This window comes from Stegodyphus dumicola, chromosome X1 (genome assembly GCF_044657685.1).
Source record: "Stegodyphus dumicola isolate Sdum_Otavi_A_Nest chromosome X1, ASM4465768v1".
In the NCBI taxonomy this organism is placed as follows: domain Eukaryota; kingdom Metazoa; phylum Arthropoda; class Arachnida; order Araneae; family Eresidae; genus Stegodyphus; species Stegodyphus dumicola.
In genome coordinates, this window is record NC_140780.1 from 107,545,585 (window position 1) to 107,570,833 (window position 25,249).

The following is a 25,249-nucleotide window of genomic DNA, read 5'->3' on the forward strand; positions in this document are numbered from 1 at the left end:
GTTTGTGAGTCTTACTTACTCTCCGATAAAGATGAAAGGTTACGTAGAATAAAAGAACCCAGGGAGGACAGGGTGACAGGTTAAAGATGAAAGGAAACGATAAGGGGTTAAAGACGAAAAGAAAAGTGTAAAGATGAAAGGAAAAGATTAGAGAGTAAAGATGAAAGTAAAAGATGACAGGCTAAAGATGCTGGCAGGTTATGAGACAATACCATTGCCAGGTAAGTCAAAATTAAAAAAAAATGTGGTTTGAAATGTACAATATTGTATATAACACAGAAATGCATAAACTGACAGAGTTTTTAAACAATTTATCACGTATTTTTTTAACCATAACGCCGTATTACCTATAATGCGGAAAACAAAATTTGTTTTAAACTAAATGCTTGATGAGGTATCCTCTCATTACAGAGCGCTGTAGGAAGGCAAATAAAAACATCATTAATATCATAGATAGCATTTCTTTGAGCATTATTGATACATGCAGTCACACAGCATCTCTTAACATTGTCGGTGGCTTTAAGCGACTCATTTTCCACTTCGCAATTAATTTTGAAATAAGCATTTCAGTATCGAATTTAAACTTGTGACCATGCCTGTAAAGCAGCTAATTGTATTTATTCTGCTAAAATACTTGCTTAAACACCGCTGTAAAGAATTTTCTCCTGCCTTACTGCGTGACTTCATAAACTGTTTCTTAAGCACTCTTTCTTCGATGTGTTTTATGGTTAAACAATACTTAATCTACTTTCTTCGCCTGGTCTCAGAGTGAGAAAAGAAATGTGCTCTTTTACTATAGCGTTAGAAGCTCTTTTCTAACTTCATTTCGTATTAACAAACACTTTATACCGTGCATCAATAGCCCCAAAATTTATAAATTCAAACGCAGATTTACTCAATTTATAGCTAATAATTTCTTAATAAATTCATAATCAGTAATTTTTAATTTTTACGCTGCTTTGTTCAGTCTAACTTCATGCACACAAGAACTCTCTAAAAAAGAAGATATAAAGTTATCTCTAAAAAAGAAGATAGCTTGAAGATGAGGCTCAGTTCGGTTATAATATTGCTCATTAACTGTAATTATTAATTGATTGAAATCGCTTGTACTGAAATAAATTATTACGATAAAACATTTACTTCATGTCCTCTCTGTTGCCTGAGTTGAGCATCCGTAAACTGGAGGTTAAAACTAAGACTTGTTCGCAAGTATTCAGGTAACTTCTGAATTAATATTTGTTAGCTGGCAGCTATCCAGGCATTCGCATCCAATAAATTTGAAATGTTGAATTTTAAGTTCTGTTGCCTTCAAGTTGCACATTTTACCTGCTAGAATGAGTTTCTGTAATACTCAAGTCGTAGAAATCAATCTTTAGCTTGATTGTCACTTGTGCGACATTTCAATGAGTTACAAAGCGAGAATTCTCAGATTTCAAATACGGCTACACATAATAGGCAATTGGATAAAGGCACTTGGCAAATTAATTTAATTTAGGATGTTATAAAAGTAACCTGTGTCATATTATTTCATTCTTTGGGTAGATCATTTGATGGAAAATCTGTTTTAGTTAGCCTTACACTGGTTAGCTTCAGTTTAAACAAGGTAAACCAAACACATTTTGCAAATTCATTAAGTGAGATTATATTATTCATAGTGACAATATTGATGATAATAATTCAAAATCAAAATCACTATGTCGTAAGATCATGGAAGTTCAGTTAACTTTGTCGCCAAGCAAAAAGAATCCCTGTATAAACCTTTTATAAGTCTTTCTTGATATAATTAATTTTGTTGTTCTTAATAACAATAGTCAATCATGATTTTTTACCTACCCAATATGAGAGCAAGGATAACTCTCATGTCTTACGATATTGTATCGTGATTACTTTATTTTTTCTTCTTTTTCAGACTAAACTCATTACTATGAGCCAGAACAAAACTTCGTCACTCTTGTTCTTAAATTAAAACCTACTCTTTTGTTCCAAAACATTTTTTAAAGACTGAATATTTAAATAATAAGAACACATGGTTAACTAATATAAAGTGCAAGCATGATATGAAACTATCATTTGATATAACGAATTGCAACATGAAAACAAATTCTGCAGGAAGAGATAAGTATGCTAATAAAAATATGGTAAATTATTAAGTAATCTGTGACTGATAACGCCATCAAACATAAAGATTTTCGTCCTGAGTGATGGTAAAGAGTAAAATAAATAATAGATTTATATTCATATTTTGAAAGACGTTTCTCGCCTTTATCCTCATAATATGTCGCATAAAGATAACATCTCTTTATTTAATCTTTGCTCTAAACCTTGCTCATATATAAAATGAGAGCTTGAGGTGAAACCAAGCTATATCTATCAATACATTTTTTTTTCCAAAATGAATAGAATACTAATTTTCCTGATGCTTGGGATCGCTTTTAGTGAAAGTAAGTTGCTCTATGCATTATGTGAATCTTTTTTTCAGACACACCGCAACTGAAGAAATGTAATTAATTATCATGTTTACTAATTTCATATAAGTGCATTTAAGTACTGAAGTTTCCAATATACTAATTTTAATTATAAATAATTATTTTCAGGATTGATGACTAACATTTTCGTTTCTTTATATAGTCCTATTTTAATTAAGCTTATTCAGACATTATTTACTATTTCTTCAAAAACATGTATGCCAGATATGTGTGTAGTACTTTATAAAAATGTACTGGTAAACTTAAATAACCTGTATAATTACTATGAATTATGTTGTACATTTTTACTATGTTGTATAATGAAATATTTGAAAACTTTCAACAGAAAACGAATCACGACTTCTAAAAATGATTTCAGCAGTGATTGTAGCATCAAGTTAAATTCGACATCTTCAGAATGTTGAAATATTTAGGCTTTGAAAAAGACGCAGTTTTTGCTAAAGCTTAAGAAGCCTATGATTAGGGTTATTTAGCCAAATATAGAATAATTAATGCAGTTATTTCGTGAACTTTTATTCTTCTGCTTTGCTGTTATTGTTGTTGTCTTGTACATATTACACGGAACGGTGGTTGCCAGAGCCTACTTCGATGAGATGTTGGACTTCTATTTTCCGCCCCCAATTTTGAGGAAGAGCATCCAGGAGGGAATTCGGGGGTCTCCCAAACCTCTCCTCACCCACAATAAAGACGAGAGGATTTCGGCTTGCCGCATATTTAGAGTGCCGCCTTCCCGCATCGACACTATACGTTTGCATTATCACAAACATTTATGCCTTACTCGGGATTCGAACCCGGACCTTTTGGCTCCGTAGTCTCTCTTATTTCGGGTAATTAGCAAGGCAGAAAAGTCGCCCAGACGGAATAGTGGTTAGGGGAGGTAAACCGCTGAGTTGGCTTCCGACCCGGGTATAGATATATCCATGCAGAATTGGTTACCAACTCGGCGGGAGTCAACCACTAGCTACCGGGCCGCAGCCCCGGGATTTAAATTTTAAAATTCGCACAAATTTTAAAAATATGCGCATAATTTTCCCCTTTCTCAATGCGTTCAGAGTCAGAGATACCTTAAATTTAAAAAGAGAGTTGGTTCAAGCAGTGACAGCTTTCTTCTTGCTAACAATCTCCCGCAAACTACCTGTGGAGGTCACGCCTAACATTTCGCTTCTAAATTTTGCACTTGATGCCAGCTTAATGCAGAACGGACCACTCATAGAACCGACATGCAAACACGAACCGACATGCAGTCTACGATTTCGCTGAGTCAGCTGCAAATTCCCCTTCTTTAATTATTTATGACTGATATGAGGCCTAAGGAGTAGTAGAGGCAACAGTGAGATTAGGCGAGATTCAAGTTAAAAGGAAGTAGAATTGAATATAATGTGTTAGAAACTGTAATGTTAATATTACTATTACTTACTTATTGGAATGTAGGCTTCTTCTAAAGGAATAGTTTTGTGATAATTATTCGTAATTTATTCCCGGCTACTTTTCATTTGTAATGTTCTTACTATAATCGTATCCTTAGGAAATTAAATTATTCGCATAATTCTACCCTCTAGATTTTTGGATAAAATTAGTGAAAGATGGGAGAAAAATACTGTATACCATCTTATAACACAAATGTTAAATAAGCGTTATTTTTTAATCAGATGAACATATTTATTTGAAACATTTTTGACAAATGTCGCACGAGTTAATACGAAAGCAACTGAGTTTTAGAACGAAATGCACATTTAATTTTGTATAAAAGTACCTGTATATTCCTGAAACTAATACTGAAAAATAGGAACCCTGATATTTCAAGAACAAAAATATTAAGACTAGCAGTAATTAGTTTTAAAATTTTAGCAGTTGACAATTTTTTTAACTAGGTAAATTAGTAAAAGAAACATTATCCTTTTGTTAGTACGCATGATGACTAAATAATTTGCCGATGTACAGTATTTAAAGTATTCTGCTCCAGGCCTCTTGCATTAGCTATTAAGTGCCCATAGTTTTAAGCTCAAAATGTTTTCCTTAAAAATTATTATCCAAAGACAAAAGAGCATCAATGCATGATAATCTGCCTGTATGAAGAGAGGAGAAAATCTCGGAGGGAAAATCTCTCAGTTAAATATTAAAAAGATTTTTGAGCCCTAACTTATATAGAAGTATAAAAGTTTCGGTTACATTTATATTAAGAGACCTAAATTTCGAAATTAACAGCAAGACAAGCATAAATATCTTTACAAGTGTTATCAGACTATATCAGATAAAAACCTGGTTAAAGTGTCAAAGCAGTTTTACTGAGAGATGGCTTAAAGAACAAGGGAATTCAAGTAAATTCTGCGTATGTTTGTTCTAGAACCAGAAAGCCAAACCGATGGGGTTCTACAGTCAGAGAACCAAACCGAAACCTTTGATATATCTCCAGGAGAAGAAAGCAGTTTGAAATGAACTAAAAATACCTACACAAAACGTAATAAAAGGGAATAAAATATTCAGAAGAAAAACTAAAACTGATCACTTATTGGTTATGGAGTAAATGCAGGATTACGAGCTTGGAGAACACAAAAGGAAGTGCTTCGTAAACATTGTATTTTTCTTGTTTTTGCTGAAAACCATTTAGTGGAAGTTCCTATTAAGACAATTACCTATATGCTCTGATTAATTTGTTATTTGTATTATTTAAATATATCATCATTTAAAGTTGTATAAAACGTTTTTCCATTTTATAAAAAGGGGCTTTGAGCAGTTCATTGTAATAGTATTACAGATGACTCAAAATGTTCGTGTAGGGACATAATACAAATTGTAACAAGTAATTATATAGAAATAGTAAGATGCCATTAGGCGTGATATTTTAATAGTCTTATTACTATCTAATTAGTATTTGATTTACAGGCAAAAAGTCAGTAACACTGAAAGACTGTGGAACTTCGAGAGTTGTGAACGGTGGAGATCGAATAGTTGGCGGAAGGAATGCACTTGACGGTGAATTTCCTTGGCAGGTTTGTCAAAAATTGTAATTTTAATGGTTAAAATTAATTTTATTCTTTTAAAAACAGCAGATTATAAGTTTGTTAGATTTTAACATAAAATCTAAATCTATAATTCTGAATTAAAACTATAAAGTCTCCCGCCTTCCTAGCGTGCCTTCGTGGTGTAGTGGTTCTGCACGCTGGGCTGGTATTCCAGAGGTCCGTGGCTCGATTCCCGGCGGCGAAGGCGATTGTTCATTTTTCATCTTGCCTGCTTCCAAAAAATACCTAATGTCTCTACATGACGTATAAATGTCCTTTAAATCAAGGTTTCCCAATCTGAGCACTACTCGCAATTCCAGGTATTGTCGGATGCCAAGAGTCTTATTACCTTGAGTGACGAGTCGTGAGTAAGTCGTATGATAGTCGTATGACTATAGGAGGGAAATTCTTTTTTCAGGAATTGGCGAAATTTAAACAAACGTTTTCCAGATGTGTGGGGCATAGAAAATAAGTATGTATCCTCGTTTAGACTCAATAACACCGCAACTTTAAATAAAAGTTCTCTTCCCCAAGTTATATGCTATCCTATTAAAAAAAATCAGGTGTTTTGCTGTCTGTTTTTTCGAACAGTATTGTAGCAAAGCAAAAATTAATCTATATGTGCAATATCTAAAGATAATTTTTAGATCAGTGATGTCTGAAGCATTCTGATTAGGCGCCCCTTGGTTTAAAAATTTATTGGACCGCCGACAACATCTCCTAGTGACTTTGTTATGCCAAATATACAGAACTCAGGTAAATTGGAATGATGGAACTAAGAGCATTTATACTTAAATAAAACGAATATGAACGCGGGAGAAATGCATAATATCATAAGTCTGTCTGTTTTCTATGTTACTATAGTGGAAAATGATAGAAAAAGAGATACTTAAAAATATAACATGTCAAACTTACTAATGACTGGATGCTTCATTTGTGGCAAATGTAAAGCGTCTGCTCGCAGTTATGTTTTCAGTAATTACTCCTGAGCCACTCATAATCTACTGACTTGCCATCTTCGTTTGTTTTATTTCTCAAAATGTATTCACTAGCTTAATGAAAAGGCATATTCCACAACGCAAAATCTATGTTTCTTTTAGGTCAAAGCTTTAGCAATCAGATTTTTCGCAAAAAATACGTTGTTCGTAGATCCACTGTCTGAGTTTTTACGGTACCAAAATTCCAAATAAATCCTTTTCTTCACCAAGCTATTAATATTATTTCTTCTTACTTTCAAAGAATAACTAAATGCTCAAATGAAGGAGAAACATGCATATGTAAAATTTAATATTAAGCAAAATGTCCCCATAATTTGACGTAGATTTTAAATAAAACTCTATCGATTTCAAAGGGTTTTTTTTTTTTTTTTTTTTTTTTTTTTTTTCCAAAATGAAAGAAGTGGCAACCGCTTTTACATCAGAAGCAAAAGGCGGAGAAAATCGAACACGAACCTAGCGCTAAGCTGAAGGACTAGCTATGGGAAATCCTCCGACTCCATTACTTGCTGACATTTACATGCATTATTTTGAGGTCAGTTGTTAGAGAAACTATCTTTTCAGTTTTTGATTCTCTACACTGATGACTTATTCGCGCGTTTCGACGGTTATAAAGACGATTTAACCAACATTTTATATTATGAATTTGAGCGATTCAGCTGTCTAGTTCATCTTTGAATGCTGAATGTGATAATTCCACATCTTTCCTTGATATTCTAATTATTCGCTATATATTTAATTTCAGCACTGCTGTTTACCGTAACTCATTTTCTGTCTGTTTGCCTCTCTACGTTAAGTCGTGACCTCCTCTTAAACAAACAAACAAAAAAAGGCTTCTTTTTACTCTTACGCATATTATGCTTTCAGAGTTTGTTCTCCAGAATATTTACTTCCTCTTGCTGACAATTGTTTAAAATTGGTTCTTACTGATAGAGAATTTTCTTCCAGTGTCATTGATAAAAACCTTTAAACATTTTTCGTTTTATCATAAAAAAAGACATTCCGCTGCTAGGAAAAAAAAACATAATTACCGTGCCGTTTTTCATTTCATTTCTCTTTCAGACTCAAAATCACTCGGATTCTCCAGCAGTTCAAATTTTAGGTCACCTTTCTCACCGATTAGTAAAATTCATTTTTTGTTTCTTAAAGATCTCATATCTGATTATAATTCTTGGGAAATTTTTGTAGCATTATAATTTCAGCGGGGTTTGAGATATTTTCAGCCAAACTAAATCAGCTTTAAAATTTTGTGTTAAAAACACAATGATATGTTCGAAAGTGAGAAATAAACAGTTGTTTAATAACTAATCATAGTTAGACACTTAATTACAATTTTCACTTTAGTTTTGCAAAAGCTATCCATAACATTTCGTCACCTGGGAACTTACTTTTAATTGCAGTTTTTCAGATTCACAAAAACTTATCTTCTTTTGTTAAAGAGATTGATTCCTATCCAATTCTTCCTTAACGCTTCAAAATTCTTGTAGCTTAGTTTTTCATCTTTCATTAGTTTTCCTCTACAGGTAATGCTACATTTGTGTTCGCTTTGCTCTGCGTTTTGCTTTCGATCTAGAAGGGATTGTACTTCTTTTATTTTTCAAAAATATTTTTGCTTCTGAAGAAGAGCGGCCTGTGTCTGATCGTCCTTGAAATCGATAGAATATTTTCAACATCTGAGGTAAATTAAGGCTGCTTTGTGCCTAATCTTTAAATAGCTAAAAATTGTTTCATTACTTCATCTAAGGCATTTTGTTTCTTAAGTATTTCATTCGCATATCAATATCTAATAGCTTGAATGAAGTTTAGCTGTTGATTTTCACCAGATATGTAAACAAATTCCTCTAGAATAACTATGGAGTAAGGTTATATGCACCACTGGTTTCCTATAAGCAGGGTAATGTACGTTTATAAATAAAACAGTGTATTTACTTTGCAGAGTATATAACTTTCTTTGTTATTAAAGGTTTACAGAACCCCCTCCCCAGCGCAGTATAAGTGTACCTATCACTAGCTGTCAGCACCTTTAGAGAGTGAAATCACAGTTTTAAAAACCAGTGTATTAGAAAGAAAAGCTGTTTATTTAAATATAAAGTCAAAAACTTTGAAAGCGCAGTCCTTTATTTTGAAAAAAGAAATATTGTTCTGGTCTGAGGTATTTTTTTAAGCGGAAGATAAAAATACAGATGCAATTGCAAACGTTTTCTTAATTCATCGAAAATTATGATATAGTAACAATAAATTTCAATTAAAGGTAAAGAAATTTTAATAAGAATAATCGTCTAAAATTTTATCGCTTGTATTTTTATAGGCTTAGTAGCAATATGCTTTTTATATAGGCTGCCACAAAAGACCAAACATGACCAAACAAGTTTTACGTAAGAAGTTGTGTTCGGAACCGTAACCAGCCGTCGTTAGAAGACGATGTTCACAGATGCATTGGAGAGGTGGGGTCATTTCAGAGGCCTTTGTAAGAGAATGTTGGGTCAATTCAGTGATAGGGGTGTACAGTGTCTTCGTGCGGTATGCTCGTAACAGTGAAGGGAGTTAGGTCGTGTTCGATTACTCTGATACTTATTCCCATGTTCCTCTCAATATCCCGTGGCACAAACGACAGGTGTGCGTGTAATAAGTTGCCGACCGATGTGGCCGCTTATTCAGAAAGGTCCAGTCTCACTTAAATCTGTGATACAATTCTCCAAACAATGGTTGATTTGGTAGATGTCTGTTTGGAAATGGCTCTTGGTTTACATGTGTCTCACTGCTTGTCCATTTCCTCCCACGGCCCCATAAACGTAATACATATCAGCAAGGTTCCTCCGTAATAGATACATGCTTTTTCTGCAACGTCTTTGTCTCAAATAATCCCGCTTTCCATTAAAACCTTCGAACATACATTGTTTCGAACAACATTGGTTTCGAGCATAACTTCCTACATAACTACTAAGTCCTGTTCTGACAGACCAGCATGTAAAGTTCGTAAACGAACTTTTGGGATACCTCGGATAATCTAAAATGCGGGTAACAGAGACTAACTGCATTTGAAATTATGCCAGTTTTCTTTCGACAAGGTTTTTCTGAAATTGTTTGCTTGAAATTCTGATAACAACTGCATATGTGCTCATATTAATATTATTATATCAAAGACTTTGTTTACTAGATAAAAATTATTCCCTTCAATTAAACAAATAAACTTTACAAGATTTTTATTTCGTGAAACAAATATTCATTCAAAAACTATAAGCAAGTAGAAAAACTGTAAAAATTTAGGGAAATAAAGAATCTATAACAAAATTTATGCAAACTGTGAAATTTTATCAAATTTCTGAAATGCTTTTTTTTTTTTTTTTTTTTTTTAAATTTTTTTTTCTTTTGAGAAAAAGAAAGGCTTTTTTGAGGCTCTGCCACCCGCCTTGCGATCATACCAGTTTTTTTTTACCAATAGAAGATTCGCGGGAAAAGTGTTAGGAAGTTACTCTACATGCTAAATATTTTTCTTGAAAATTTCAGTGCCAAACGATATTTCAGTACTCTCTTAAATGAAACTACGCCTTAACAGCATGTATAACATGAACCAAATATAAAGCCTTTAATTTACTTTCCGCGCGCCCTGTAGCAAACCGATTCTCAGAGTGTTGCCCTTCGAAAAGCATAACGTCTTTAATTTTCCTTTCAAATTTAATAAACCTGATACTGATTAACAAGTTGAACAATATGAAAACAATAAGTCCCTTCTTAATATTTAAAATTTTTATTTCACATTTTTAATAATGTAGCTAATTGGTAGAACAAATACATTTAATATATATATTTCATTTATAATGCACCAAAATGAAAATTTTTATGACATTTTCAGCTTTGTTTTTGAAGACCAAAAGTCATTTCTAACTTCACGTGTGACATAAATGGTGCAGTACACTTTAAAAGTATTTCCTGTGACGTTTTTAGGATGTTTCTGTGATGTTGACCACATTTTAAAATATATATACATGCTGCTCTTGATCGGGACTTTGTTCTGAATACATATAATAATTGCTAATTCATTTTTTTAGGTTTCCTTGCGCTTCACTAATTCATTTATTCCACCGACTCATATTTGTGGCGGAACAATTCTTAATCAGAGATGGATAATTACAGCAGCTCATTGTGTTGACAAGTAAGCTGTGAAACAGTTCTTATTATCTTAATCTTTCCTTCATTATATCTATTAATAAAATTAAAATGAAAGAACACACGTTTTGAGAGAATGAAATATGATTTTTTTTCCTTGAGGATATGATTCTGAGTATTTCCTATAATATTTAGCCAGAATTTCCTCGGAGTGAATAGAATTTCTTTTTCGAAAACCCTTTGAGAGATAAAAAAAGGAAGTGGAGTGGGTAATTTAAAAGTAAAAGAAAACGTTACAAAACACCAGCCTTACAAATAAAGATATTTAAACTAGAAAACCGCTGTCAGTTGAACTATGTGTTAAATGAGAATAATAGAAGCAAAGTCATTCCAAATCGAAAGAGAAAATACAATTATAATTTATTTTTAGTTTCAGTTCTAAATCCGGTCAAAGTATCGAAAAAAGAAAAGTTAGAAATGGTTCTTAAAGCTGATAAATTCATACTTTAAGAAATTATTGAATTGTAAATAAAGAAGTATAGATGGATTGTACATTTCGTGATTACCAAATACACATCAAGAAATATAAAACGGAACTTTCAAACAATATTTTTATTACAAAGTTGTGTAGAATAATGCTATTAAGAAACAAGAGGTAGTACAGTTTCTCTCTTAAGTAGTACAGTTTTGCCCAGGTAAACATTATTTTTGAATTTTATATTCAAAATTAAAAGCTCCTTATTAGCTGCAAGTTATACCTTTCTAAAGAGATAATCCTGCGAGTATATGCTGCGCATGTATTAGGGAAACTATGTAAGAAAGATAAGAGGCAGAGTGCTTTAAAATAATACTTGATGGATATTTTTTAATGGACCTATCATTTTTTAATTTACGTGCAAGATGAATTTTGCAGCATTGTAATCTATCGTAGCATTACCAAAAGCAATGATGCAATGCAATTAAGAAGATGCAAAGCAATAATATTTCAGAGGCTGCTGTCCCTTAACCCAAACCGATTTCGAACGTGCCCATTAATACAGAAGACCCAACTTTCATTTTTTGTTGAGAGTACAATTTCATAGCTTTTATCTGATAGAGTACTTGTAAAGAATGTAAAGAATACTTAATAAGCTGGTAAAGACAGAAATAATACGGCGGTTTATAAGAAAATTTTATTGAACAAATGATATTACCAAGAAAGACTTACTTCGAAATTTGAGCTCTTTTGTACTCGAAAAATGAGTGCTTTTATATCTGACTGTTAATCTTATTAAAATTAGCCTATAATATTTAAAATGAAATATTTCTGATATAAAGTTTTACAAAATGTAGATATTTCGCTATTACTTTTCTATCTTTTCAAGCTGAATGAAGAGAGAATTTGAATAAATGTATATGTATATACTTATAAATACATATGTTGATCAATATTAAAGGAATAAGTCACAAGTTCAGTAAGATGAAATTTAACAATAGAAATTGGCATAATGCAGGAAAAATTTATCATACTACAGTTTCGAAGGTAAACAGCATCTTCATTTTTAAATGAGATATATGAAAATGGGACAACTATTGAACAAAATTTAGAACTATGAATTAGATGCATCAAGTTCTTTAGAGGCTAAAATGGCAAATAAAATGCGAAATTTGGATCATTATATATAAAAAAAAAGTATTTGCAGAATGTTAAACGTCTCTAGGAAATCTAATTCTCCAAAGTAAGGCGTTTTTTACTACTTTTTGGCAGCATATAAATGGAAAGTATAGCTTGCCAACAAATATTCCTTAGCTTAAGATTCATCCGTGCTTAATCCATGCATTTCATCCATGTACAATCCATAGCTTAAGAGTTTCGTGTTATAAAACATAACTTTCACATTCTTTGACATGGAATTTAAAGGTTCATCTTATATCACACAAAGAAGATAACTATGGAGTTTAAACAACATGAAAGTTGAATATGTGGAAAATATGTGAAATTTTGTTACTAATCAAAAGAAAGACTGAAATAATTTTTAAATTCGTACGATAATTCGGAACGGAAAAATAGTTAACAGTATGGTATGAAAAAACTCTGTTAATATCAGCCGCGCTTAAACAGAAGAGTTCTTGACCAAAACTAGATTTGGAGAAATAAACTTTGAGTAGACGGAAAATGAAGTAATAAAGACAAATGTTTAATTGAATGACAGGAATCAGAATGATAGGAAGCAGAAGCTGAGGAAAATTTTCAGTTTTAATTAATACTGAAATTAGTTTCATTTATTCGAATAAGAACGTTAAGAAGCCAAAGGGAATTATATATCTCGTGGTCTAGATTTAACTTTCTCCCCTAATAAGATTCATCTATAATAACACAAACCAATAAGATACACTACTAAAGATTCCTTGCGGCTACACTAAATATGAACTCTCAATCTATGTTCAATACTCCTTGCTTTCGTGGCTTAGCATTACAAGCCTCGAAATTCCGCATCAAAGAGCATTAAAATGATTTCGGCAATAAGGTAAAAAAAAAAAATCACAAATACCCCTTCGGGTACATGTGTTGGATGAAAAACTAGAATTTGCAATATCTGCTCCCATATGTAAATAATAACAGTAATGTATCCCAGTAATAAAAAAAATATTTATTGTTGGCGAGTTAGATTTTTCGGAGACTTTTAACATGTATATAAGGTTTTCGTTTTTAGTTAATGATCCAGATTTCAGCCTTTAGACTTTTAAAGAGTATAATTTATAGATGTTGCTCAATCGCTTTTTATCTTCCTCCCATATGGCACTAGAGGGTTTGTTTTCTATCATTAGATCAGGAATCCTGCGGATTGCTGTTTTGAAGTTCACAACGAAGCACATGTTTCTGGTCGCCTCCATTTCGTTTTCGAGGTGACATTGACTTTCGAAAAATTAATGTCTTCGAAACTACAGTATTCAGCTTTTTCTTACTTTACGCCAATTCCTGTTACGAAAATTATACATTTTTCGGTTTACGTTCATTTTCCGTGTTTTTTTCTAATATTTGAATCAGAATTTATTTTAATTTAATATTTCTTTACCTCTTATTAATTCGAAATCTCATGTTAATGCAAAACTTCATGCGCTTTTTTAAATGTTTTTTAAATAACCTTTCTTGTAATTTTATATCATCAATATCATGCTGAAAATTTACTAAACTAGAATTTAGTATTTTTATCATTAGTTTTGCTTTTGAGCCCCCAGCGAGTGCACTGAAGGATTACAACGCATCAAAGAATGATTAAAATCTTAACATACTATAAAGCCGCTTATCTTGGAGGATTACATGCTGCATGTAAATAGCGATTATTTCTGATAAAGATTTCCTTGTAAAGCTTGTTTATACTTCGTTGCACATTGAATATTGATAATTGAAAATTTAAATGAATCATGAGAAAGAGTTATTTGTTTTTGCAATGAATGAAAGTGTCATTGCTGGAAAGATATCACAAGGTTTCTGTTGAAATTATGTTAATTATTTCAATAGTAATGGTATGTAATTTTATAAAATGACAATTTAGCTTACCGACAATTGCAGACAAAGTAAAACCAAATGTTAACGATACGTACAGAGTGAAACATAATTGATAGATGTAACTATAACAGTTGATGTAACATGACAGAAGTAAAATGCTTCATAACACGTCGTTCTGATGGATCCACTGCAGTTGGAAGTCATTCATTTGAATAATTCTCGTAAATATAAAACATTATTTCTTGTAAATACCTGTGATTAGAAACACCTTTCTCTCCCCAGGAGTTTCCGCTTTCACATTTCACACTCCACACCTGTGTATGTGTGTGTGACTTCTAATTAAATAGATTTATGTAGTTTAACAGTTTGTTTTATTTTCTATAAGGTGTTAAATGTTGCTTATTTATTTTTGTTTTTAGAAGAGCAGTCGAAAATTTCGTAGTAGTCGTTGGAATTAAAAATCAAGGTGCCAAAAATGTTGTTTCTTTATTGGTAAGTATATTTTCTAGATATATACTTATAAAATCCCTACTTCCTGCATGCCTTCGTGGTGTAACGGTAGTACACTCGACGCGTATTCGAGAGGTCCAAGGTTCGAGTCCCGACGAGGGCACTGCGGATTTCTTCAGTTTCTTGACTTCAAAAAAATTTCTTAATGATTCTGCAGGTTAATTGTAAGAGTTAATATTTCATTACTAATTTTTGTCATAATTATGTTTATTATTTATTAGAAGAGAGAAAACGCAGAAGAAACTTTACGTTTCGTCATATGGTATTGATCTGCCGGTTTTTAAATGGTCTAGCCATTTTTCCAATTCAGATCTAAATAACATTCAAGCTTCATACAAACTTAAAAACTAAATACAAAACTTCACGGGACTGACAGAGATATTTCGCTGCAGCACAGACCAAATAAGGCGGCTAAAGGGCAAAACTAATCTTAAGATTTAGTAAATCAGAGTACTTAGCAGAAACATGGAATATTTACAATAAAAAGTAGTAGAACTTAAATTAAAGTGAATTTCTACTACCTATTAAAATAAAATTGAACAACATACTTTAGCTGCTCGCAAATGAATCTTTGACGTTTCCTTTTAAAATGTTAAAAATGAGTAAATTTAATTAGAATTAGAATTGAATAGAAATTACTTGCTGATAGTATTTTTTGTGTCAGTTAATCATCAGTAGCAGGTAAGGTTTCTTAGATGAGAGAAAGCAAGCGCAAATATCACAGCAAGGCTTGCTTGCAAATAATAAAGGAAAATCTCCTTCAATTTTTTTTAAATTTTATTTGAAATGTTGAAAATTTGAAAATATTTGACTGTGTCGCATTAGTCAGTCTCTTTCTGAATTACGATCTGATAATCTTTATTATAGAAAATGGTGTCAAGTACATCCTTTGTTGATACAATTTTTCCTACCTTAAAGATTATCAAATCGAAAATGCAGCATTCTTGGCCCATTGCAATTAACTTGGAAGATTTCGATTTTCACTAATTCCTAATCGTCTTGAGTTACTTTACGTTCTAGAACCCTGAAAACGCGTGGACTCTGATCGAATAAAATAGACATTCTTCAAATATTCAAGTGGGCAACAGAAATCTGCTGCCTCCAGCAACACAAAAGATAAAACTGGTTGAATAAAAGAGAATAATACGGTGACGTGTTAAATATGTTGGAACGCCGGATTTGGTCTCCGAGTATAAAAGATATTTTTAATTTTTGTTTACAGAGAAATTATTTTATCTGCACTGAGAAAATGAGAAATTCAGATAAAGAGAAAATAGCAATTCTGAGAAAGGAAATATAAACCTTGACACTCTAAAATGCTATTTTATTCTTTTTCATTATGCCATTTCTCTGTTTGAAATCGCGTATTTAATACAATAGATTAAAATATGTGTTTAAAAGCATTTTGAAATTTAATGCATAACATTTTTCAGAAAAATAGTTTCAGAAAACTGCTGATTTTGAAGTGAGCTTGATTAAGCAGAAAGATTAATTCATTTTAATGAAAAATTAAGTATCCAGTGAATACGTTAAACTACTTTAGATCTCAACAAGATATAGCAAACAAATTACCAACAGTAAAGCAGAAGTGCTTAATTCTTGAGAATTATGCTTGCAATTAGGAATAATTCGGTATTTTTTTCTATTTTCGTAGTTGAAACCAGAATGTAGATGCATTTTATTTGTTTAGATAATATCTCAAAATTCATGAGTATCTAAGACATTTAATAGCACCTAAATATGTGTCCTGAGCTGATTACACGAGAACTTTCACCTCCTATGTTAGGAAACTTGCCGAAGGGAAAGAATTGGGTTGCTAGATTATTTGAGAAAGATGCTCGTAATGTCTTGCATTAACTAAAATTAATGTATTCTAATAAATGCATTTAAACAGAAACGGAACAGGAAACCTAAGTTGCAGTATTCTAGCTAAATTAAAGTTACTTGATTGCTAGAACCTGCTAAAACTACAAAGCGACTATTTGCTTAGATCTAGTGGATCAGTAGCGACAACAGAAGAGTTAAAAATACCTTTTTATTTTAGTTTATAATGAATCATAGACGGCCATACTTGGACGTACAGATAGCCGGCACTTATGGCTTTAACTTAAAAGTAGAAAACAGAAAACTAATCCTAAGTTGAATTATCAGCCGAAGTTGCACAGAGGTATTCAATGTGTAGTTGGCTCTTTGGCTAATGTCATCGACGTAGGCTGTTCCCAAACTGAAAATAAATTTTTAGGAAAAATGAAATAAAACCCTACAAAGGAATAAGATATTCTTTTACACATGTCTAGGCGATTACCCTTTTCATTTATGCTTTGAATACTATTTTTCCTTATTTATAATTAAGTAAAAGAAGCTCTAGTAAAGGCATTATAGAGCTTGTTATAATTTAATTAATCAAGGAAAATCGATAATGCAAATAATACATTATTCTCTTTTGATATTTTAATTCATACAAATGAATTAAAAATATAGAATTTTAATTCTGACGTTAAGTTTAAGATATGCGGATTACATTTCTTGTGAAATACAATGCAATCCAGTTTTGTAATTTCTTATACTGTTGTTATTTAATACAAAATTCATTCTCTATCTGTAACTATCTTAGATAAAGATATGAAATTCCAGTCTCATGAATTAAGAAAACATCCATTTTAAACTCTTTCTGCAGATTATATCAAGTTTTTGCTCTTATGAGTTTAACATATTGTTGAATTTCGAAACTCATATTTAGTAAATAAACTTCTACACGTACTTTGTTCGAGTCAAAATAATGCAAAATTATTATATAAAATACGAAGGAGGTTTTAAGAATATGAATGAGAAATAGCAATGAGGGGTTTTTTTTTAATCAAAATAACTTGTTTAAAAATTAGTCACAATGCTTAAAAGGAAAAAGCGTAATTTCCTTGCTATTTCACGAAAAGTATCGCAACATAAATATTTATTTCGGACAAAAAAGCACAATATTTGCTAAATTTTTATTAATTGATTCCTTTAGGTTGACAAAATCAGAGTTCACGAAAAATTTGATCCCGAGACCTTCCTGAACGACATTGCAGTTTTGCGAGTGAAAAAACCTATCTTACTGAGCAGCTACGTGAACGGCATCTGCCTTCCCCCAGTCGACCAGAACGTAACAGGTTTCGCCACCGCTACAGGTTGGGGAGATACTCAAGAAGGTATCTTGTTTTGTTATTGCGTTACGTATGTTGTTTTCTCCCCGTTACGCGTTGCATGAAACCGTAATGATCGTGAGAAAATTCAGGATCGAGGTCCGGACGTCAATTATGAGCGACAGGAAAACAATTTCACTTTCTTTTTTTCTTGAATTACTGTGTTTTTGAGTTGATAGAGGGTGAATGGGAATGTTTTGTTTCATATCAGTCATACTTTCTAACAATTTTAAATTCCATGCATACGTGCATGCTCTGTTTCGGAGTGCTTTGCTGAAGTATACTCGTAACTGCGTGAATAATAATTTTAATTGCGCATAATATTTGCATATTGGAAAGGTTTCATGTTCGCATCAACGGTTTCCCACCAGCAAAAACGTTTAAATGTTCGAAATTTTAGAAATTGAGAAAACAAGATAAAACGTCATTTAGTGAGAGTAGTTTAAAAATTTATTAATTTAAAGTATATAATAGACTATGAAATTCAGTTGGTGAATGTTATCATAAAAAATGAGTAAAATAAATGTTTTCTCACTTTATGAATGTGATAGAAGTAGATCCACGTAATTTAATTTTTAGGTGAATAAAAATGTACATGTAATCTGTCGTTATTTTTATTTCATTTTTTTAAAATCGATATGCTGGAAAAAACAACAGAACAAACAGAAAAAAAAATAAATCTCAAGAGGCCGAATAACGGTCATAGTTTCTGATAATATATGTTTGCTAATCGCAACGGAAACGTCAAAAAGTTGTCGATGAAGGTACCTTAGAGGGGCAAAATACTACCTGTGCCTTCTCTTTAAACAATTATTAAGATGAATGGTAATGCTTAACTAAGGATAAATGTCATTAATTCAGTGAGATGCTGCGTTTTAACGAAGTATTGTTCGAGTTATTATTCTAAAAGATATTACTAATTTATTTCCAATTTCTTCAGCATTCAAACTTTAATTAATTTGAGTAATATTATCATATTTGCTGAGGTATTGTGTTTAAACAGCTTGCTAACATTTTAATAGTTAAATAAATTAGCTTTACACCAACAGTAGGAATCTCATAATATCATTTGGTCAAAAAGAGCTTATGTCAATATATATATATATATATATAATTTATTATTAAACGGTATAAGCTTTTAAACTGAATAGAAATTTCAATCATCGTTAAGTCTGAAAGATTTATACTGATAGGCGTTCCATACAGCCGTCACGAAACATTGCGTTCCCCGTTAAACGGCGATTAACCGCCGTGAACACTTCATATACCTTATTTTCTGCTTGTATGAATGCGTGTGTTATAACTTTCCTACTGCACATATTTACGAAACATAGTTTACTCAATCCAGCGTGCACGAGTTCAAGTAAAAGGATCTCTAGTCACTTTCCTAACATGGTTTAATGTTCTGATCGAATTTTATGTAGATCGAATTTGTGTATTTTGCTTTATTAGGGTGTTCCATGAATTCCTAATATTTAAATAGCAATAAGATTTTCTATTATTTAAATACAAGATGCTTTTAGAATATTATATTGCAAAACTAGCACCTCTCCTCCACGTTATGATTAATCAATGTGGTTACGTTACGTTACTAAAAAGGAAAGATTTGTTTTTAAAGTTATTAAGAGTTACTAACTGTCAGCATAAAATCAGTTTTCAATTAACGTATTTGGTATATAATTATTCAGCAATAAAAACATAGTAAATATGGGAGAATATACTCCATAAAGATAATTGCTACTTTTTCGTAATAACCGTATTGAATTTTCGCGTTTGGTGAAATATTTTAAGCATTTTCCAAAATGCATCATAAATCCAAAATGCATTATTTCATACAGTTTTAAGAATTCCTTTTATTAGAGTGCTTCTTGAACTTTTTACAAACAGCCTTAACTATATAAAATTTCTTCTTTACCATATTATGTGATTAAAAACTACGTAAAAATTTGTTCATTTTGAAAATATCTCTCGATTTTTTTCTTTGTTTATTCATAAAATTAAAAAAAAATTAAAAGAAAATGTTTGTATTAAATCAATCAAATCTAGGAACTTTTATTTAGCCTGGACTTATTAAAGATCTCATGCTCTCAGATGAAAAATATATTAAACCTTTCGCATGCGATGAAACTTTTTTTTAGTTCAAAACAGTTAAAATTCAAAATTAATGAAGATATAGGATAATAATAATTAGAATGTGCACATGGAAATATGAGTTTCTATATTTACTGTATGGAACCGATAACTTATATGAAGCGCTATAAGATAGTATTAACATGTTTCTTTCAACAAGAGTGTGAAAACTGATTTAAAATTATTAGAGCTTTTTAGGTTATCCTTTTCTTATATGCTGTTATCAACATTGGAATGTAAACATTGAAAATCATCAGCCTTTCTTAAAAGAGCAACTTTTTATCTGAATTATGTTGTTCTCTTCTTTAAAGCAGACAAACGAAAATCTTAAAATTGCGAAACATCAGAAAGGTAAAAAGAAATGTTTGTGTTGATTACATTCGCTGCATATCTCTTCTTCGGACATTCGTAAAAGAAGAAACCAGCAGATCGTCGTAAACGTAATTAAGAGTCATTAGAGTCATTCTTTACCATTCTTCTTTTTTCGTGTAAGAACTTAAGACATAAATTAGTAAATATGGTAAATTCAAGAAATTTTTTATTGCAACAATTTATCCAAAAATGAGACGTTAAGAAATCGTAGGTCACATGCAAGCTATTCATTGCCTTAAAACTGTTCGTTTCGTTTCCAAGAATAATGCATATACAGAGCGATATTATCATATAAAAACTGAAAAATTAAGTCTTTGTTTAGTATTGGTTTCAAATGAAATACCCTTCAAATAAATAATAAATTTGAGGTTGCACATGCACTCAAGCTCTGTTGCAGTAATACAACAAGCATGCGGTACCATAAAAGATAAAAAAAAAGAAATTTGGGTGACAAGGTCATCATGGTAAAAATTATAATTAAAGTCATCAAATGAATCGGATACATTTTGATGAATATGAAAAGCTTCAATGAAATCTAATTTATTAATTGAAGAACTTCAGTTTTTGCCAAATTTAAGAAAAGAAAGATTAAGAACAACTGAAATAATTTTTGAAATTAAATTCGAAGAGAAGCATACCAATGTAGTAAATCTTAGTTTAGTCTAAATTTTGAATATAACTCTTTTGATTTCAAATATCAGGTTCCTCATCTTCAGAAGCAAAATAAAGTGGAAGGTATTTTTGCTGTTGAAGAAAAGTGACATCTGCCTGATCGCCCCAGAATTCGATATACGTGTTTTCGAAATCAATGTCAAATTAAGGTTGTTTTCCTGCCTAATTTTAATTTCGGAGCCTCTAACATTGGATAATGATTGTTCATTTTATTAATGAGTATTTAGAGAAAAAGCTTTAAGACGGAAATTTTGCAAGGAAAAAGTAAGGAAATAAATAATTGTTTAATTAGCCAATTAATTTCAGTAAATCAGTGAAGAGATTTTTAGAATATAAATTTACACTTAGAAGTAAAAGAACGAGTTAAACAAAGATTTTCCCCCATTACTCTACAGGAGTAATAAACAAAAGTTTTAATAAGCACTTATATTAGGAAGAAATATTTCCTTAGACTCGACGGAAAATTATTTCCTGCAGCATGCAAACAGATTTATGCCCTTCCTTGTTAGTAGAAAATCCATCGACTTTCATAAAATATATAAAATAAATGCAAAATTTCATGTAAAAGGAAACCAAATGTCCAGCTCTAGGCAGTGGATCACATATTAGAGACGAAGAAATTAAATTAAGGATAAAACTGAATTTGTTAATACAAACGAAATCCTTTCCTGCGCGTTTAATTCTGTACACAGCTTCAGCAAATGAAACCATTCAAACCCAGAAATTATTTTGAGAAATTTTATGAAAACGGTTTTCTTTATTTGCTTCATAAAATTAAAAAAAAGTTAGGGAAAAAAGAATTCTATAAAACAGATCAAAATTAGTATGTACTTTTATTTAATTCAGATTTATGATTTCAGGCGGAAATATGTCAAATCTTTTGAAAGCTGTGGAGTTGCCCCTAATACCACAATTCGCTTGCGAAATTCTTCTTGGGCCTGAATCTTTCTCTGTTAAAGCGATGTTATGTGCAGGAGATCTAGATGGAGGTCTCGATACCTGTCAGGTAAAGATTATCAGTTTTACAACTGACGTAAGTAGTCTTCAGTGAGTGTTCATTCTCGTAAGCATTTGGAACACGCTTTCTTTAGCTCAGTATATGTGTATCAATATCTAATGATGAATATAATCCATGAAATGTTATGAAGTACACAATTTTGTTGCGTTACCTTTTGCAACTTACGGATTTAAATCACATGCTAGAAAAGAAAGGAATTAAATAAAAACTAAATAAGGCAAGAAAAGAATGGGAGAGAAAAAGCTATCGGTAAAATTTCCCCAAGATTTAAAATTAGAATTTCTAGATTAAATTAGTGTAAATGGTAGTCCACAGATTCGTTTTTATCTGTGATTTGCTTTCAATGGATCAATGTACGAGGAAACATACGTAAGCATTATACAATGTCAATATTGATTAATCTTCTTAATAATGCGTTCTGAAGAATTAAATGGAGCTTTGTGCATTAAATCTTAAAACACGCAAAGTAATGCGTTTTCGAGAAAATCTTTAAAGTTTTTTTTTAATTTTCACTATGCTAAGCTTTACTATGCTACTATGCTGCAAGACAACATTTCAATTGAAATTCTTTTAGTGTTGGTAAAATTATTATTTAATATCATTAAAACAGTACAACATTCTTGCTAAATGATTTTGAGTTCTTATCTTAACACATTTTTGTGCGGCAGATTTAGAAAATATGAAAATATTCTAAAACAACTTGTATTACTTAAAAATAAATCTTACTTTATACTTACTTAATATCAAAATATCCATTAACATAAATGTTAAATATGCATGTATAAAAATATAAAATTAAACTATGAGGTATTTCTCCCACCTTCTTGGCGCGCCTTCGTGGTGTAGTGGTTCTGCACGCTGGGCCGATATTCCAGAGGTCCGTGGCTCGATTCCAGGCGAAGGCGTTGCTAATTTTTCATCTCTCCGGCTTCCAAAAATTACCTAATGTCTCTACAAAACAACGCTGGCAAAATTAATGATAGATAAAAATTTCATTAGTTTGATGCTAATGACAATTTAAAAAAATCTTCCTATATTTCAAGAATTAGTAAACTGAATCCAAAGGAACAATCAAATCTGAGCGAGGGGAGTTCCTTGAAGTGATTATTATACTTAAGTGCTAGTAAGTATGCGGTATTGCATTCCAACTTTAGTCTAAACAATACGTATTTTTATACATATGCTTTTAATTTTACCAATTATCTTTTCACTTTTAAATTTCAAGTTCAGCTATTGTACTTTAATTTTCTCTTATTATTTAACGTTGAAGCTTTAGTCGAAACTTAAAGGAAAATCATTCTAGTGATGGATCCTTAAATTAGAAATGAGAAAACATATGTCGTTCTTCTTGTTTTTACTACCTTATTTACTGTAGCACGTAAATAATAATGTCACAGAAATACATTTAAAATCATATACATTATTATCACAATAAATATCTGGTAATTAATGTTATAGGCAGACTTTGTATTTTCCAATAGCATTCTTAGTTATATTTACAACTTTATCTATTCTTAATACTCATATATTTTATTAAAGCCATATATTGTCATTTTGAAGTCATTTGAAAAAAAATTTACATAACTATTATTTAAATATTCTTATATATTTATCACCTACGATCAAACGTAATCACAAAATAAATTGTTATCAGAAAGATTTATAACTGATAAAATATTATCAAGTATTTTTTAACTAGACATGGAATTTGAAAGTAATTGTAATCATATGAACCATACACAAAAATTTTCAGAAATAATTCAGAAATTTTCAGACCAGTGTATTTCACACCAGTGTTCGATATCATCGTTTCTTTCATTAGTAATAAAAATACCTCTAAGTTTGTTACAAAGGATAAGAAGAACGGCATCGGTTGTTTACCACAGTTGAAAGCATCTGATTTCTTGCAAAAGCATTTGCACCGCTTTTTATTGCTATACTAATTAAGTTATCCACGAATAAATAACTCCCAGAAAATTCTTAAGTTGTAAATACTCAGTTCTCTGCATCAGATCTTTCCATGAGGATCTCATTAGAAACATTTTCTTCATTTTTAACTTCCTCGAGCAGCGTCGTACCAAGTTTGAACTATTTATTCTATTATAACCTCGTTGTTTTTTTTCCATAATTTTTTTGAGAACATTTAGATGCGACTTCATTACTAATAGGTTCCATAACGATAAAAAATGTAACTCTTCAATGTTTTCTCCTACAAAATTAAAAGCATTGTTTGAACTACTACGATTCTATGATTTCAATAAATCTTTCTCTTCGGATGTTATTATGTCATGTTTCTTGCTGTTTTTACCATTTTTTGAAACTGGATTTTGGTTTTAATGGGTTTCCACTGACGCACCTTTTTTATTGTGTCCCGTCAAACAATCCGGCAGAAAACTTTGTTGTAAAATAGGTGAAAGATAAGGGATCTCCATCGAATTATTTACTTATCCACCGCATTTTTCAGAATAATCATTTAGTACTGATTTTGTGATCTGTTTTTCTTTTAATAAAACAGCTATATTTCATATTTTATTACTAATTCCAAAACAATATTTGAAAGGAAATTTATTATACTCAATATAATTAACGTTTTTACCTCTGTTGCTACATTTGAGAAAAGCGTTATTAGCTTTCAAACAGTGTTTGTTTAATGAGTTGGTTCAAAAACAGAGTTTTAAAACTGAGTATATTTAAAATCGAGCGACCCGTTGAATTATTTCAGTTTTGCTATCGACTTCCAAGAAATCTGTGAGATTGTCACACATAATTATTGACTCATAAAACCCAATAGCCTGAACTTTTCCAAATATTTCTATATTAACTAAGTGTAAAAATGGGACTTGTGTAAAAATAAAAACTTGGATTTGATAGATCTCTGTATTTTAATAACTGTTAAGAGTACAAATCATATGAATTTAAGACACAATTATTTTGAAATTTCAAAAAATTTTCAAAACTGTGGAAATCTGAGCATTAGTTCTTAAGGAAACAATTTAGCTCATTAATTTATGGTACTGCATATTGTTTTCAGAGGATCTAAAACTTACTCATGAAGTATTTTCTTTTCAGGGAGATTCTGGTGGACCACTGATTCAATATAAAGACCAAAAAGCGTTTCTAGTGGGCGTCGTATCGTGGGGAGTTGGATGTGCTCGGCGTGGCCTTCCAGGAGTGTACTCTCGAGTGCCCAATTACATTAAATGGATTGAGGAACATGTTGATTAAAATAAAAATTAATATTAAATTCAAATTTGTTTAGCTTTTTTCTCGGTTTCTTTTCATACG

At 31.2% G+C, this 25,249-nt stretch overlaps 2 protein-coding genes across 3 annotated transcripts in view; one reads left to right on the forward strand and one right to left on the reverse strand.

Annotated features, from left to right (window-relative positions):
• The window catches only part of LOC118195903 (trypsin-1-like), a 122,856-nt gene extending 97,823 nt beyond the window's left edge, over window positions 1-25,033 (reverse strand). The window contains exon 1 of the mRNA XM_085807755.1: window positions 25,012-25,033. Within this exon, the coding sequence (XP_085663881.1) occupies window positions 25,012-25,015 (4 nt within the window). The 5' untranslated portion in view covers window positions 25,016-25,033. The remainder of the gene's footprint in view (window positions 1-25,011) is intronic.
• On the forward strand, window positions 1-25,214 carry LOC118195900 (trypsin-1-like). 2 transcript variants are annotated; one of them, XM_035367239.2, is made up of 7 exons: window positions 1-221; window positions 5,370-5,476; window positions 10,533-10,636; window positions 14,500-14,572; window positions 17,598-17,778; window positions 21,807-21,952; window positions 25,034-25,214. In XM_035367239.2, exons 1-7 carry the CDS (start codon window positions 161-163, stop codon window positions 25,187-25,189), a joined length of 828 nt encoding a protein of 275 aa, XP_035223130.1. In that variant the 5' UTR covers window positions 1-160; the 3' UTR covers window positions 25,190-25,214. The 2 variants fall into 2 exon arrangements, with proteins under 2 accessions (XP_035223130.1, XP_035223131.1); XM_035367240.2 differs by lacking the exon at window positions 1-221 and adding an exon at window positions 2,292-2,441.
• The last annotated feature ends 35 nt before the right edge of the window (window positions 25,215-25,249 follow it).